This window comes from Astyanax mexicanus, chromosome 22 (assembly GCF_023375975.1).
Source record: "Astyanax mexicanus isolate ESR-SI-001 chromosome 22, AstMex3_surface, whole genome shotgun sequence".
NCBI classification, from domain to species: domain Eukaryota; kingdom Metazoa; phylum Chordata; class Actinopteri; order Characiformes; family Acestrorhamphidae; genus Astyanax; species Astyanax mexicanus.
In genome coordinates, this window is record NC_064429.1 from 18,236,421 (window position 1) to 18,251,378 (window position 14,958).

The following is a 14,958-nucleotide window of genomic DNA, read 5'->3' on the forward strand; positions in this document are numbered from 1 at the left end:
TTTGAGCTGCTGTTGATGCAGTATTGCCGAGCAGCATCACAGCGTGTTCGGAGGAAAGCGCAGCGACTCGGTCCCGATACATCAGCTCACAGACGCCGTGTGCTGATCGACATCACCCTTTAGAGTGATGTGGGGAAAAGAGCGCCATCTACCCACCCAGAGAGAGCAAGGCCAATTGTGCTCCCTCAGGGCTTTGGCAGCTGATGGCAAGCTGGATAACTGGGATTCAAACCAGCAATCTCCTGATCATAGTGTTAGTGGTTTGTTTGTTAAGATCAGAGTTGGGCAATTTTAACTCATTATATTTCTATGCTAAATTCTAAGTAAAATCTTTCTTCCTGTTTGCTAACACTTTAAAGACTCAATGTTTCACTCAAATTGTTATGCTCATAGTATCCATTGTAATGGATAAATGGAATACTCTAAATTGATCTGGAAAATTGAATACTCTAAATTGATCTTGTGTATATGTTTGTGGTATGTATGTAAGTTTGTGTGTAAGTGTGTGTGTAAATGTGTGTATGACTGTGCCCAGATTTGGATTGGCACTCTGGACTGGGTAAATGCTGTAGTGCCTGATACAGCCCTCCAGGTGGGCGGTCGTTTCCAGTTAAGAGTACGCTGTGCGCTATTGGCTGTCGTTTCTCACTGGTGTGTGGATGTGTGTTGATGTGTAATGTGCTTGTGTGTAAAACGTGTAAATTGTAAAGTGTCCTTGGGTTTCTAGAAAAAAGCGCTATATAAGTTGAACTTCATTTATTCTTAATGATGGAATGGGTGTGCAAAATAGTATTTTCTCATGACTTTTGTATGTAATATATTAACAGAGAAGATGCATATCATTATTCTGTGTTTTTTTTTTTTGTAGTTGTGTTTGTGTTTTGATTGTTGAAAAATAAAAGCCTAGTGAATTGACAGAGCATTCTAGATTTAGATTTTTCATTCAGATCGAGATGATATCTTTATTAAGGTCAATTACTGCTCGTACGGAACAAGTGTAATTGCCTATTTGCGGGGTTGTTTTATTTTTTTTTCTTCCAAGTGGTTAAATTGCAAACTGACCTCAAAGATCATTCAGGTGAAAGTGGAGGCAAATTGAACATGCTAAAGCATAATGGCAGCTTAAGTGAAGCGCGTGGGAAGCAAGGCACTGGAAAAAGCCTCTAATTGCTAACCTCTTTTCAACTGATTGGCATTCGAGCCTCAGACGTATATATTTATTTACAGTGCAACAGCACAGCAACACCAGCAGTGTGGGTTACATCAGCTATGCGTATCCGGTTTAATATCACTATAAGCCACTCAGATGTAAAGGGGGTGCAGTGACCGTGCATGTGAACCTGCATCTGTGCACAATTACTGCACACATCACCTCCACTGTACGGAGGACGGGCGGTCAAGAGGACTGTAGCTTTTGTCCTTGAAGGCGTTCTACAGATACGCCATGTGTTCTCTCACCTGTTATAAAGCCTGCAGGTGAAGGACTGCGTCATTATATCATGTCCTGGTCTTTGCACTGTGTTTAACATGTAAAAGGTTCTACCTCCAGGGCAAAATGCTCAGCACAAAGGTCAGTGCTTTCAAAATAACGAAAGGAGGCAGGACTGAAAAACAAGCCACTGCACAAAGAGGACAGTAATAGTGAAAATTTTATTTCAAGTCGCGGGCAGCGAGTTTGAGACTCCTGATTTAAAGTGCTCACTACAGACTACTGTCTCCCTCTGAGGATGATCCTGCGGCCCCCTAAAGGGTTGAGAAACCCTGCCCTATCGTACACCCTGCGCAAGGCATGTCGCGATGCTCTTTGCTATTTTACACCCCGTCAACAGACTATTTCCATGCCTTGCGCCCTCACTGTTAAAATAGCGTCAGAGTTTAAGAATAAATCTACACTGATTGGCGTGGTGGTCTGGAAGTGAGGTGTGTTCAGGTAAATTTCTGGCATGTTGCTATATATTTTGGCAGTGGAAAGCACAGGTGCGCCACTGACTGAAATGAACCTAAACAACAGTTAATCATCAGAGTCCATTCCTATAGAGCTCAAACTTGACTTGAACAACAAAATACCGCAATGTCATTTTTTTTTCCTATATCATGCAGCCCAACCACATTACCCTGTACATTTCTATGACTATGAAAATCATTTCCCTGAGAGCATCTTTAAACCTCAAATGCTCTCTCCATCTGAGGTCAACATTTCAGGACTTGAAAAGGCTTTTTTGATGTAATTAACTTGAATAAAAAAAATGAAAAGAAAAAAAAAACCCTCAAGCACTATTAAAAATGAGTGTACTCGTTTATGAGTGGCTGTCAAAGACACAGAGTAGTGTGTGAGTGTGTGTGTGTGTGTCTGTGTGTGGTAGTAGATGATGGTGGTGGTGGTGGGGGTGTAAGTTTGCGAGTTTGCGTCAGCCTGGTTGAGCTCTTTTTTTGGGTAAAGATGAACCCGGGCGAATGATTAAATTGTTCACTGGCATATGAACACAGATTGCCTCCATGACTCTGCTTCAATCAACTCTGCTGAGGACGGCCAGTGCTCTCCCCTCCCCAACCCCCGGCCCACCCCAACCCACCCCATCACTCTCCTTTACCTCGCCGCCATACATATTTCATGTGGGTAAGCAATTAATAAAAGAGCAGCTCCATTTAATATAGGTGGAAAGATATGGGGATTGACGGTTCCTTAACAAAGATGGTGGTGGTGGTTGTAGGGGCTTGAGGGGGGTTGACTGGGACTTTTCATGGCAAAGTTGGTCAGAGTGGGGAAGCTGTTGCAATTTGTGATAAAAATTTTGAATTTAAATCAGAACACAAACCACAAATTCATAACAACTTAAAAAATACAACTCAATTCAACTAGTAGAGATGGCACAATCAGGTTAAGTTCAGCTCCTTTTTAATAACATACACTATGCTGCCAAAAGCATTTGCTCATCTACTTTGCATGCATATAAACTTGAGTGACATCTTTTTCCTAATCCATGGAGTACAATACGATGTCGACGGGCTTTTCACAAGGTTTAGGGTTGTGTTTATGGGAATTTATTACCACTCTTTCAGAAGCACATTTGAGAGGTCGGGCACTGATGTTGAACAAAAAGGCCAGAAAAGGCGATCTATCTAAGGGTGTACTCACACTAGGCAATCTGTTACCTCCCAAAGCACGGTTCGTTTGACTCTTGTGATCGTTTCGAACTGCTTGTAAAGGTGGGCCAGAGCACAGTTCACTTTGATTCAGGCACGGTATGCATGTTTTGTAAACACTTTCGGTGCCTGAGCAAGGAACAAGATGACGTTAGTGATGTGACGAATTCAGCACCGCAACAGGGAAAACACCCTCTTTCGGGAGCATGCGCTATGTTGCTATGTATGTAACCTGACTGTAAGTAAGTTCAAAAAGTATCAAGATAATGGTGCGTACACGCTCCTGAGAGAGGGTGCTTTTCATGGGGGGGGGGGGGGTGCTGAATTCAGCGCAACCCCGGCAAGAAGAATCCCGGCACGGATTGTTTAAACACAGTGTGAGTGCAGGCCTCCCTCTACCAAACTTTACACATGGTACAATGCAGTCAGACAAGGACCATTCTCCTGGCAACTGCTAAACCTTATACATAAAGCTTTCGATGCACTGTACTTCTGAGCTAATCTCAAGGCCACAAAAAGTTTGGAAGTCTACAGTGATTGACTCTCCAGAAAGTTGCTGACCTCTGCTGACCCCGCTCTGTGGTAGAATTGCTGTCGTTCCCAATCACTTTAATCACTTTGTTATAATAACACTGACAGTTGACTGTGGAATATTTAGTAGCAAGGAAATTCACTGACAGTTGACTGTGGAATATTTAGTAGCAAGGAAATTTCTCGACAGGATTGTTCCACAGGTGGCATCCTATCACGATGTTTGTGGAAGCAGTCTGCATGCCTAGGTGCTTGATTTTATACATCTGTTCCTATGGAAGTGATGTGAACATCAGTTGAATTCAATTCTTTGGATGGATGAGTGAATCCTTTTGCTCAAAAAGTGTATAGTGACATTTATTACAGAATTTCACTAATTATAAAGAGTGACCACACTTTTGCACCTGGCCTAATTGAAGAGTTACTTGATTTTCATGCAGGATCAATCCATTCCAGCTAATTGAAGAGCTGCTCGAATTTCACGCCAAAAAAAAAAAAAGAAAAAAAAAAAAAAAACAAGCTATGGAACATGTGGCGTTTTTCTTATTTTTCATCCTTATTTTTCATTCCCAGCGCTGGTGGGTGGTGGTTGGTGGCAGACTTCAGAGCAAGTCACACCAACATGACTTTCTGCTCAGAAGTCATTAGAATAATAAAGGCTGGTAGGCCAAGTGGCAGAAAACATTAAACTAGATTGGTAGGCCATGGTAGCGCGCTAGAAGCCAGTCATTAGCAGACGGCCAATTAAACATCCCGGCTTTGCGTCATTTGAGCAGAGGGCTCTGCGGACGCACAGAGCAGCAGAGACATCTGCTGGAGGAAACTGTTCTCAGAACAGCCAAAACGGCAGAACGGAGCAGCCAGAGCAGGAACAGCTTTTCTGAATCAATACTTCAAGCCAATTAAATTACCCCCCGCCACCAGCTCATCTTTACATGCCTCATCGTGTCTCAAAGCTATGTAAATGTAAAGCCTTTGCGTCACAGCGAGGGGGCAAACCAAACAAAAAGCATCGGAGGGAGCAGATTAAATATACATTTAAAAGAATGACATATACGATTTACTCCCCGCCTTCCTTCATCCCACCCCAACAGTAGAATTCTGTTTATTATATACAGAAATCCTAATGGTCTTATGAGGAGAATAAGGAGTTTACACATGCCACTGGAATAAAGGCATTTGGACTAAAACATCAAAGTGGAACATATGGAATAATGAGAGACAAAATAGTCCCAAGAAAAGACAAGATAAATAAAGGCATTGTGCCTTCATTTGCAATATCTTACATAAGATTTGAGCCTGTAATACAGAATATATAGTATATAACAAATGTCCTATAAATGCGATTCATTATGGAGCTATCTACAGTATGTAATTAAAAATAATGAATGTAATTGTAATTGTAAATGTTGTTGTGATAGTGACCACATTATTAGTGTCACAAAGTCATTAAATTTAAGTGAGAATTTCTGAACACCTCTGTCAAACGTATTTTTTAATTCGATTTAGAAAATCGTATACACACATGAACAAAAGAAAAAAATGTAAATAAATAAAAAAGCACACACATTTAAATAATTTTATAAAGACAATAAAGGTATGTGTTGTTAAGCTTTAGTTTATTTTGCCTACCCTATTTACCTAACTAATATACATTCTTTTGTTACGCAGTGTAGTGACACAAAACATGATGTATTTGGGTGTACAAACTTTTAAGCAATAGCTGGTTTATCCAGCAGCTCCTCCACACATACACAGTAAATTGGTAAGCAATGCAGAGAAGAGGTTCTGTGCACCACATATTCAGCTCCCATTCGTCCCATTGGGGAAAACTTGTACGACAATTTTACAAAAAATGTACATTGTACCGGTCCTCTAGAGGTGTTTAACATTTTTGTCAGACACTTTTCAATGTTATTCAATGGGGTAATTTTGGCCATTTTAGTTTTTCTTTTTTTTTTGCTTCCTGCACAAATAATTTAGCACTTACTGAAAACCTGTATACAAGCCTGAAGCACAATCTGAAGTTGGAAATGTGTCAATATCTCAAAAATTACTGGAGAAGAAACATTTTGAAAAAAGTGACCATACTACTACTACTACTACTACTACTACTACTACTAATAATAATAATAATAATAATAATAATTCAGTTAATGCTTTGCAATGCTCAACCATAATTATAGTCTATAGCAATACAACTATTACCTAAAAAATGAACTGAAAGATATACTGATGTAATGCACAGAAATTCTCCACTGCCGCATCTAATATTTTGGTCCAGTAAGTTTGTCATTTTTTTCAGTGCAGTAAATCCACTTTAAACAGTTACCGCACCTTCAAAGTCTGAGGCTAATGGTATTACCGTCAGGGAGGCATTTAGTAAAACAGGACTCAGGGCCTCTAATCTAATGTAAGGTCATATTTTAACAAAAAGAACAAAGCCAGGGGAAAACTAACAGGCTTTGCTTTCCCAACAAAAAAGATCAATGGATGTTTTCATCATTTATTTGTTCTTCTCACAACAGATGGTAACGGTGCTGTGGAGCCTGTGAACTTCCGCTTCTGAGAGGTTTGAACTGAAAGGTTTGGAGATGTGCCTCAGCTCCTGGCAAACAGTGTCTACACCTGGGAAATTTCCCACCACACGGATGTGTAATCTATCAACAAGGGCAATTTAGTGAAAAGGGAAACAGGAAAGTATCGACTAGCGTCTATCAGCTCACGTGCATTGGCATTCAAACAAGTGAGATGCCATTTAATCTTGGACTTGAAATTAATGACTAGAGGAGCAACTCCAAATTAACTCAACAGGAGAAACTGTAGATCTGTGGTGTGTGTGTGTGTGTGTGTGTGTGTGCTGAGTGTATTAACCCTTAGAACACTTATCATTGTAAAAAAATAAAAATAGTGGTGTCATTCAGTATGAACTCATAGCTTATTGATTTGAACTTGCTCACATTATTCAACATCATGGCCTTAAAGGAGAACTCCGGTGTGAAATTGAGTTGTAGTAAAACATGGTAAAGAGTTGTAACCTTTGTTAAACAGTCCATCTCCACTCTCCTGCAGCTTTCCAAGATCCAGCAATTTTGTACAGTTTGTCCAAACAGGCTAGAATGAGTTTAAATGTTTAAATTTATTTATTTATCTCATTAGGACTCTTCATATCACTAGTGATGCCCCAACAGGGTGAAGACTAACACATGCCTCCTCCGAAACATGTGAAGTCAGCAACCATTTCTTTTCGAGCTGCTGCTGATGCAGCATTGCAGAGTAGCATCACAGCGCACTCGGAGGAAAGGGCAGCGACTCGGTTCCGATACATCAGCTCACAGACGCCTTGTGCTGAGTGACATCACCCTTTAGAGTGATGTGGGGAGAGAGCTCCATCTACCCACCCAGAGAAAGCAAGGCCAATTGTGCTCTCTCAGGGCTTCATGAACAGGATTCGAACCGGTGATTTTCTGATCATCGTGGCAGCGCTTAGCCCGCTGGACCACTTGGAGCCCCCTCAAAAGGATGACTTTAAGTGAAGTTTCTCCAGCACTAAGGCTGGGTACAGCAGCATTAGCATTAGCCGCTAACCGCAGCACTAGCGGGTCGTAAATGCCACCAAATAGCTCTACACTGAGGAACCCTGAGTGTCCCGGTAACCCAGGGTGCTATTGGCTAACGATTCGTCCCAAATAACTTGTTTTAACATGATAAACACACAGACTACAGTTTGATATACTAGCCTCTGAATGGTAAAAGAGCTAGTGCTGCAGTTAGCAGCTATTGCTAATGCTGCTGCACCCACCCTTGGTGCTGGAGAAACTTCAATAAAAATTCACCCTTAATTTGGGTCTAAATTCCTATGTTCCAAATCTAGGCATTGTTTTTGACCCACTGTGGGTTTTTTTTTGCATCTTTTATTGTTTGTAGGTCAAAGAGGTGATATTCCACAATGATACATCTACAGCTGCAGCGGTTGAGCTGTTGTCCTCTCAAAGCTGCATCCCATTTTTATCTGATTAAAATGAACTGCATGAAATGTCTTCATCTAGCTGCTCTGCTCTGATGTTATTTGGTGAATTAATATTCATGTTGACACTAATTGCTCACTCACGTCTGAGCTCTTGGCTGTTCTGGACTGGTTGAGTTTTACACAGCATATTGATTTTCTATAATATAATCATGGTCAACATAGAGAAAGACTTGCTGTGTTCCGCTGGTGTCAGAGCTGTTTGGTGACTGTTTTATTTTTATATCACAAACAAAACTTTGTCATTTACTCCCAGCTACTCTGATAAGTGGCAGGTATTTTGAGATTTTCTCACTCTCTGCTAACTCTCTTCTCTGTGCGTTCACCTCTGTCGAATTGTGGACAAGCCTATGACTTAATTTTAGGACATTTTTTCCTCATCTTGTCAACTTGACCCTGCTCCCACTTTTCTTTCCCTGATTTCCTTTCTTCTCCTACTGCTTGATTCCTGCTTGTCCCAACGTCTCTCTATCAGGGTGTGGTACATCTTCACTTTCTTATTATAGACCCATCTCCAACATCCTATTCCCAGACTGGGTGATGGAAAGCATTGTACCTCACAGCTTCAGCTTTTGTTAGTGGAAATATTCTATATGAGTCTGCCCTGAGAGTTCTCAATGATCCTGTACTTTCTTCTGATTCTGAAGCACCTTGGTACCTTGGCTGAATTGTGGAAAACTTTGAATATACTCTATACAAATAATCTGGTAATGGTTTTAAAAGACTAGGCCAATGAAAAAGACGTTACATTAGTCACACAATGTTGTAAAGCTCTGGACAGCTCCACTGATCAGGTAATACATTTGTAGTACTATTCTTACAGACTAGACTGTAGTCCTGTTTCTGCTTCTCTGCATACTTTATATTATCCTTCTTTTACCCTGTTTTTCAATGTTCTTGACCCCACAGGACCACCACAGAGCAGCATAGTATCATTTAAGTGGTGGGTCATTCTCAGCACTGCAGTGACACTGATTGAGATGATGATTGTGTGTTGTGCTTGTATTGATCACAAGCAGACACAGCAGTGCTGCTGGAGTTTTTAAACACTGTTCTCCACTCACTGTCTACTCCTACCTAGCTGTCAATGTCAGAGGCTGCATTCAGAAACTGGTACCACTTTAAAATAAGGCTCCTTTATAAAGGATTTATAAACAGTTTACAAAGGAGTTTATTAATGGTTATTAATTAAGTTATAAACCATTAATAAGCAGTTACAAGACATAAATAGGAGGGGCAACAGTGGCCTGCCTTGTACCAAAAAGTGATTTCAAATTTGTTTATACTGTTAAACCTCAGTTAAATCTTACTAGATGCTTATCTTACTATGTCTTTCCATTTATTTAGATATGTTAAAAAACAGTATTTACAACTTAATTCACAACCATTAATAGACTTTTTTTATAAACTATTTATAAACCCTTTAAAGGAAGCCTTTTTTAAAGTGGTACCCAGAAACTTCTCTACTGCTCCTCTACTGGAATGGAGGAGAGAATGAGCAATAATCATTGGGTAAATGGGACAACTAAATTCTTTTAATAGGATGTTGACTACTGATGAACTGAGCCAATCAAAACGCTTACCTTCAGCTTATACTAATTGTTATAATGCCCAGCCAATCACAGCTGCTGCAACAATTAAATTGTGTTAATTGTCAATGTTTAAAATCCTGCCCACTGCAGAGAAATTAAAACATTTCTAAATGTATCTGCCAATCAGATAAAAGCGGAGGCCTTGTGTGTTTATCTATTTTTTATTTGTCCACAAGAAGTGATTATATATGTTCTACAGGCATGTATGTTTTGAGGTTTATGAAGTTGTATTAATTTTACACAGTGTATTACAAAATTCAATAAATATATGGAATCATAATGAATTTATTCATAAAAAAAATGCTTCTGTGCTCCATGGGCATGGCCATAGTAATGTCACATCAAAATCCATAAAGGGAACTAAACACCCTAATTTGTGCTGACTCAAATTTGAAAAAGGCTAAAAAAATGGGAGAGGTAGTTTGGGAGGAGCACTGGGTGATGTATGGGTTTAGATCCGGGGCAGGAGGGAGAGCTGATTGGCTGCAGTGTGCCTCTGATAGCGGTGAGACCCAGATGGTTGGACATCAGCGGGGGGGGGATGGGGGGGGTGGGGTGCGGTATTATTGATTGACTGATTTGCATATTGTGATGTGTTTGCATACCAAAGTACTCGGATACATCATCCTCACCTATAGCACAGTTAAACCTAAGAGGGCACTGCAGAGGCAGAAATTACTACAATATAAGCTCTTTTTTTAAAGGTTAGGAAAGGTTTAACCACATTAAGCACATTACTTTACAGGAACACATTCAGCTATTAATGGAGAAAAAATATGCTTTAGGGTTTATTGGCTATTTAAAAGTGGTCGTGGGTAGGATACTCTGGTGTATCCTCCACTCAAAGATGCTTTAGGAGAATTTAAAGTGGTTTCTTTTGTCTTCTCCTGCATGAAAAGATGGCGTCACTATATATATTTCTGGTTCACGAGGAAAGGATCAATAGGAAAAGGAGAAACTTTTGGGGTTTCTGGATGCAGCCAGAGATGAAGATGAAGATCATCTGTCGCTTCACAGCTTGTGTTGGTCTTCCTCACAGAATGCTGCCCAAGGGACGATGTGAAATTGACAATGTTGGTGGACTATTTTCAGTCCAGCAGTGACACTGAGGTGTTTAAAAACTCCAGCAGCACTGCTGTGTTTGATCTACTTGTACCAGCACAACATTCAATCCTAACACAGACAGTGCTGAGAATGACCCACCACCCAAATAATGCTATGCTGTGGTGGTCCTAATTGTTAAAGAAAAGAGTGTAAAAGAAGGATAATAAAATATGCAAAGAAACTGAAGAACAACAAAGTGCTCCTACATGCTTTGCAACATCGCATCTTTTTCACTGGACTGCACTCTGAAACCATTACCTGATTACAGTGTATTTAAAGTTTTCCAAAATTCAACCAAAGTGCCCACATGCCTGTGTCTTTTACAACTTGCTCCAGTTACCAGCTGCTTCCTGTGTTGAATATAAAATTCACATTTTAAATTTTAAAGCCCTGAGCTGTCCAGCCTACTGCATCTTTCAGTCATCTAGTCATGTTTTACTTACAGTTCCAAAATATTCTTTTCTTTTTCTTTATGTGTGGCAGATCCTTCAGTGTACTGAAGTCTGAACTCCAAAGCAAACTCCCATAGAACCTTCACAACATCTCCTGTAATTCAATATTTACTTATCTAGAGCGCCTTTCACACAGGCACGGTAACCTGGAGCTGTACGTGTCAACACAATCAGTTGTACCGGACTTTACCTGGATTATCCTTCAAGGCCCCTAGTACCAAGACTATTTATCACTAACATTTTATCTGTATAATACTGAAGGTGTTACTCACAAAAAATACTCACAATGTTCATCAGCGTCAGCAGATAGTTCTGAACATGCTCCTTTCCGTGAAAGCGCACAACAGAGTCATCAACACCCAGAAGCACCTCGATGTTGTAGTCCTCTTCCCCAGCATGTCTGCGTTTCCTGGTCGTGTGGTTAACTTGCTTGGCAATGTTGTCCAGCACTCCTGGAACATCCAGTTCAGGCTCTGGAGGAACAAAATTGAAGTGAATGAGTTTTTTTCAGAAACACTTGTGAAACACTTACTGAGAACAAATTAACATGTTGGAGTCAACAGACTGAACCAGTGTAGTTTTTCTAACTGCTATTTTAAAATCCAGGTGTAGAGTGTATCTTCTCATATCATTCACTCTTTAACCCTTTGAGCCCTAGGCTGTTTTAGTGTGTTTTTTCTTTGTTTCTGTCAGTTCCTCTTACAGGTATAACACAGTAATTACATCAGACAGCTACATGCTATGAGCTCTTTTACTCCAGAAGCCATACAGCTGCTCAAAAATATAACCATTTAATATGTAAAAGGAAGCAGAATTGTTCTATTTTCCTGGAACTGATTCTGTTTTGGTCACAATTTTTCCAAGTGCCTGTTTTTTTTAACTTAATTTTGAATGTATCGACTTATATTCACACCTAAGATATCTTTTCAAAAGGTTAGACTAGAGTGTTTATGAGTTGCAAGCATAAGATATATAAGAATATAGAATATATAAGAATATAGATATATCGATATAGATATATAAGAATATAGAATATAGAAGAATATAGATATATAAATATAGATATAGAAGAATATAGTTCATTGTGTGGCTTATTAATTATTACTTTGACACAATACAAGGAGAGCATCAGGTGAATTTATTTTTCTTGATAATCAATAATCACACCTCTAGGATACATGTAGATTACTAAAAACCTGACATTCAGAGCAGCCTATGTCTTTCAGTAATTTTATCAGGACACACAAAGAGAACTATATACAAAAATGTAAACTTTTTAGTCAAAATAAATAAAAATGTTTAGTGCAAAATAACTACTTAGTAAAAATAGTGCAAGTAAAATAAAAACTATATAAAGTAGTGCACATCATACCTAGCTTTAGTTTGAGTAAAGCAGGTAGTACACTTTTTCTGTGGAAACTTTTGAGTCATTTACTGATATTATTTGGTTTGAAACATCATATAAATATGTTTGAAGCACTAGAAGTGAATAATATTGGTTGGGAAAGGAGATCTCACTTTTTTAAGTGTTTTTCTCAAAGAGTTTCTTGTAGATGTTTTACCGCACTGGGATGTCATCAATATTTTTAGAAAGAGTAAGCTCCGCCCTTTCTAACCTTATGTTTATGTGTGAAAGGATTCCTGAGTAATTAAGCTGAGAACACAAGGTGTGATTTTGGACGTAAAATCAGTCCGTAGGGTTCTTTGGGGGGGTCTTTGTAGAATCACAACAACCATAAGAGCCATGCAGATGGTATAAATTAGTTCTTTAAAACGTATTATTGATTAAATTCAAAGATTTTTAGTCTTTGATACAAAAACCAGTTCAATACTGTGTAGAAGTCCATTGGGAGCAAAACAATCCTAAATAATGATTCTTCCACCACCATGTTTAACAGCTGGAATTGTTTTCAACAAACTCAACACTACCATTTCACCAAATGGATTCACCCGTCTTGAAAGTTTTTGGATTACGGTCTTGGTATTGAGGAAACTTCAGACAATGTTCTTTTTGGACATTAGTTGCTTTCTCCTTTTTTTCCTATAATAAACACAATTTGTGCTCAGTGTTTGCTTGATGGTGGACAAATGAATATTTAAATTGCTCAATACAAAATAGTTATTTTCACACTAAATGTGTTCTATTACTGTTATAAGTTGTAAGAACCCAATTTTCAGTATGATCCATCAACAATGGTAAGCCTTCCTAGACGTAAAGCAGCAAAACAGTTTCAAATAATGATATTTCCACCATCATGTTTAACAGCTGTAATAAGGGTAATAACATTATATTAAACATACTAAGTAAAACATTCTGCCATATGTGCCACAAACACTATATAAAGTCCAACAACAGTGAATGAAATGTAAAACTTCACATTCTGTTACATTCATTACACAGCAAACATGAATTCTGACACATTCAATGACCTGACCCAGAAGCTTTGGTTAGAATGGCAGTTCAGCCACTCTTTATGCATAATTCAGACAGCATCCTGAAGCCTTTTGTATGTCTGCAGAAAGCCAGGGGCTGTCACATTTCATAATGGAAGGGGATTTGCATGTTTGTTTACAGTGACAATATCAAGGCCTGAGTCAATCCCAGACCACTTTGTTCATCGGCTCTTTGCTTTATGCAAGTGGACAGCAGCCAAGAACGCCTGAAACAAACTCTGATGGCTCTTTGTTACTCTTTTTTTATTATAAAGCTCTAAAACACAGACCATTCTATTTGAACACAAGTTTTTTAGGGAATTGTTAAGAGAGTCATAGACCCATGTCTTACAATTAACAATTTACTTTTTTATTATTTTATCAATGTATTATTATTAAGATTTTCATCAGTGTTAGTAGATAAATGCTTTAAAGCTATTTCAGTGTCTGTTGGATAATTTAAACCAATATTTCGCAATGAATTTACAACTACACCAACAAATATCAAAATATACAAAAAAAATTGTTCTACATCTTCGTCTTTAATTTAAAAAACTGACTAAAGAGTGTGCATGTACCAATTTAGGGAATAGGGCTAGGTATTAAAATTTAATTGTGACTGAAATGGAACTAGAAATGGAATTAGCATGCAGCATGATTATATTGATTTTTTAAGTGATTGGCACCACTAATATAAATAATAAATAAATGAATTTTGCTGAATCTAGTGCTGATATTTCTTAAAAAGAACTCTTAAAACCAGAAATGCATCCAGCAATATGCTTAGGGAACAATATTTGTAGTTTAAGCAGTTAAAGTAATGCTGTTGTTTTATTTTTGATTAATAAAGTGCCATGAATAAAATGCTCATTTTTGGTTTGTTCGAACCAAACAAAAATGTAAAAAACGATACCCAGCCCTATCTGTGACGCAATAACTTCAAACTATTCTGGTAACTGGTGATCAGTTCTGGCCCACGTCTTCTTACTAAACTGATTCACTTTCTCCTTTTCTGAAGATATATAATAAGCCCGAAAATTAACTATTTAAAGCGGCAGTCCATGTTATTTTTCTTTTTTAAACAAAAATTAGAAGCATTTCTAAGTGGAGAAGGCATAAAATATTGTGTTTAATGGTACCAGTGTGCTGGAATGACCATCTCTGCTAAGCCTAATGTATTCATTCTAAAAACTGGGGTGTTACGGGAGTTCTTCTGGCCATGTCACGCGTCTGTACAGCCTCTAAAAAGCAGCGGCGTGGAGCAATTGAGACTTCAGAAGGGAAAACTCAGAGTTCAGGAGCTCATTCACCCATAGTAAAAACAAAAAAGCGAAGAAGTCAGGTTTCTTACTAAGCACTCTCTGTGTCTCTCTCTGGCTAAACATAACCTGGAATCGGATTCACCCACTCTGAGAGGAGACCGCATCACACCCGCCCAGTTTGAAATGATTCTTCCGCATGCTCTGTGCAATCATCCATTCTCACCAGAGAGGGCCCTGACTCCCAAAACTTACAGACATCAGCTTTAACCAGCAGCAGCTAAGTTGCTAAACGTTATATTTAGCGCTCCACTGCTCTAGCTGTATCTGTATTGGGAGCTTGAACGGTTGTCCCAATTTTTAAGTGGGAGGATTTCACCCCTTTCCCTTGTAACTCTTAAAAACAAGGGGTAGGG

At 38.8% G+C, this 14,958-nt stretch overlaps 1 protein-coding gene across 1 annotated transcript in view; it reads right to left on the bottom strand.

Annotated features, from left to right (window-relative positions):
* The window catches only part of adamts3 (ADAM metallopeptidase with thrombospondin type 1 motif, 3), a 232,580-nt gene that overhangs the window by 143,621 nt on the left and 74,001 nt on the right, over nt 1-14,958 (bottom strand). The window contains exon 5 of the mRNA XM_022664827.2: nt 11,136-11,323. Within this exon, the coding sequence (XP_022520548.2) occupies nt 11,136-11,323 (188 nt within the window). The remainder of the gene's footprint in view (nt 1-11,135; nt 11,324-14,958) is intronic.